Genomic DNA, 1945 nt, shown 5'->3' with positions numbered 1-1945 from the left:
ACATTCATGGATTCATTATTTGTATAGCTTGTATACATAGTGGGATAGATCTTCCTCTAAGGTGATGATGACTTTCGCGAATATTGGTCGACTATATGATAGTTCGTTGTTAAATGGGAACCACAAGGAAATCGATATGTTGTGTTCGCTTTAGGGAAACCATAAAGCGACCGTTTACTAAACATAGTAGTCCTCAAACGCCTTTTCGTATCGCGAAAACAAACAAAATGATAGTTACCCGATTTAAATCATTTGAAAATGACAGAAATAATTTGGAAATTCTGTTTTTCTTTCACAATACCATGGTTATGTTTAGTTATATCATCCAAATTTGGTACTTTACTCATCTAATCCCCATTGCATAACTTGGGATAATTCTAGTTAAAATTTATAAAATCTTTACCCACTAATTGTGCATGAGCCAGCTTTGTAGTTACCATTGAATTCTAAACTATAGCAACTATGTGAAGTAGGTACCATATTTTACATTGAATTTAAAGCATGTTTTCATTATTTAACTCAGAGAGAGAGAGAGAGAGAGAGAGAGAGAGAGAGAGAGAGAGATCTAGTGAAATATAGAAATCTTGTGTAGTTGTTCACTTCCACATATTAGTTGAAGGCCCTATCATTGGCATAAGGTAGTTCTTGTAGTTATTGCACATCTAATATTGCCTCTCCAATACAACAATTGAAGTCATTGCATCTACTATCCTCCATTATCTTTTACCCACAAAAATAAACCTAAACCCCAACTACCCATGAATATTGATTTCATTAGAGAAAGAGAGAGAGATATAACAAAGAACATACAAATTTAGTTCAAAGATAATAAAATTATTCGAATAATAGAAATAATTTATTTTTTTTGGTGGAAAGTGTAATGTAACTAGTGCTAAGAAAGAACCACATAATACCATTTTACAAAAATTCTATTCATATTTCCATTTTTGGTCCCTCCCCCATCCCTCTGCTGATGTGGCGACATATCACTGGAGTATATTTTCTCACAATTCTCTCTCCGATTGCTCCACACTCAAGTGATATGTCGCCACATCAGCAGAGGGATGGGGGAGGAACCAAAATAGAGGGATGAATAGAATTTCTCAATTATTAATGTCGATCTTCGAAGAGATAAAATAGTTCATAGATATAATACCCTAATCATGAAAATTCAAAGAAACAATTACATAATAGAACAGTAACCATAATCTTCTGAAACAACATACCAAACATCACACTTTTGACATGTTTTTGGAACATAAGAATTTATATCCTTCTTCATGTCATCTTTTTTCTCTTCTGGTTTTTGAGGAGGTCCTATAGTAACAACTTGTGCAGTTTTTCTAAATTTTCTTACCTTTTTAATGATCTTAACAGGATCAGCATCACCAACAACTGTTACTGTATTCTTCGACGAATCGAGAACTATTGAATTTATTCCTTCTAATCCAGCAATTAAACTCATCACCTTCTTCTTGCACTTTGAACATAAAAGTTCTACTGACACTACACTTTTCTGCAACAAGAAGAAGATATAGTAAGTCAAGACATTTATTACTTCTACTATCTATTAAGTAATCATTTGCTTTGAACTTATCAAATTCTAGTCAGAGAAAGCATACATAATGCTAGATATAAGGAACATATGGGAATGTACTTCAGATTTCTGGTGTGTAAGAATTGTGTCAGTTTATTCAGAGAAGTGACAGAAGAGAATGAAAAGATAATTAAATAATAAATAAATAAATGGAAACAGTCTAACATAAGAAGAAATAATCTAAAGAAATGAGATAAATAAAACCTTTGACATGGTTCAGAATGAGAAACTATTTTAGATTGGAAAGATGGGTTCTCTTCTTCTATTTAAAAGGTTTAATGTGGGGTCGAATAATACTCGAACCAGTTTTTTTTTTCATTCTAGGGTTTTCTTGTTCTTAAATTTCTT

General features: G+C 32.2%; 1 protein-coding gene across 1 annotated transcript; it reads right to left on the bottom strand.

Annotated features, from left to right (window-relative positions):
• Positions 1-1114: 1114 nt before the first annotated feature.
• LOC147537600 (heavy metal-associated isoprenylated plant protein 2-like) lies at positions 1115-1945 on the bottom strand. Its single transcript, XM_086642417.1, has 2 exons — positions 1802-1945; positions 1115-1516 (listed from the first exon to the last, which is right to left on the bottom strand). Exons 1-2 carry the CDS (start codon positions 1808-1810, stop codon positions 1184-1186), a joined length of 342 nt encoding a protein of 113 aa, XP_086498543.1. The 5' UTR covers positions 1811-1945; the 3' UTR covers positions 1115-1183.

This window comes from Eschscholzia californica, unplaced genomic scaffold (assembly GCF_041429995.1).
Source record: "Eschscholzia californica isolate CP2 unplaced genomic scaffold, dmEscCali1.0.p SCAF_5, whole genome shotgun sequence".
Taxonomy (NCBI): Eukaryota; Viridiplantae; Streptophyta; class Magnoliopsida; order Ranunculales; family Papaveraceae; genus Eschscholzia; species Eschscholzia californica.
Note: the sequence above shows the minus strand (reverse complement) of the source record. Positions and strands in the feature narration are given on the sequence as shown.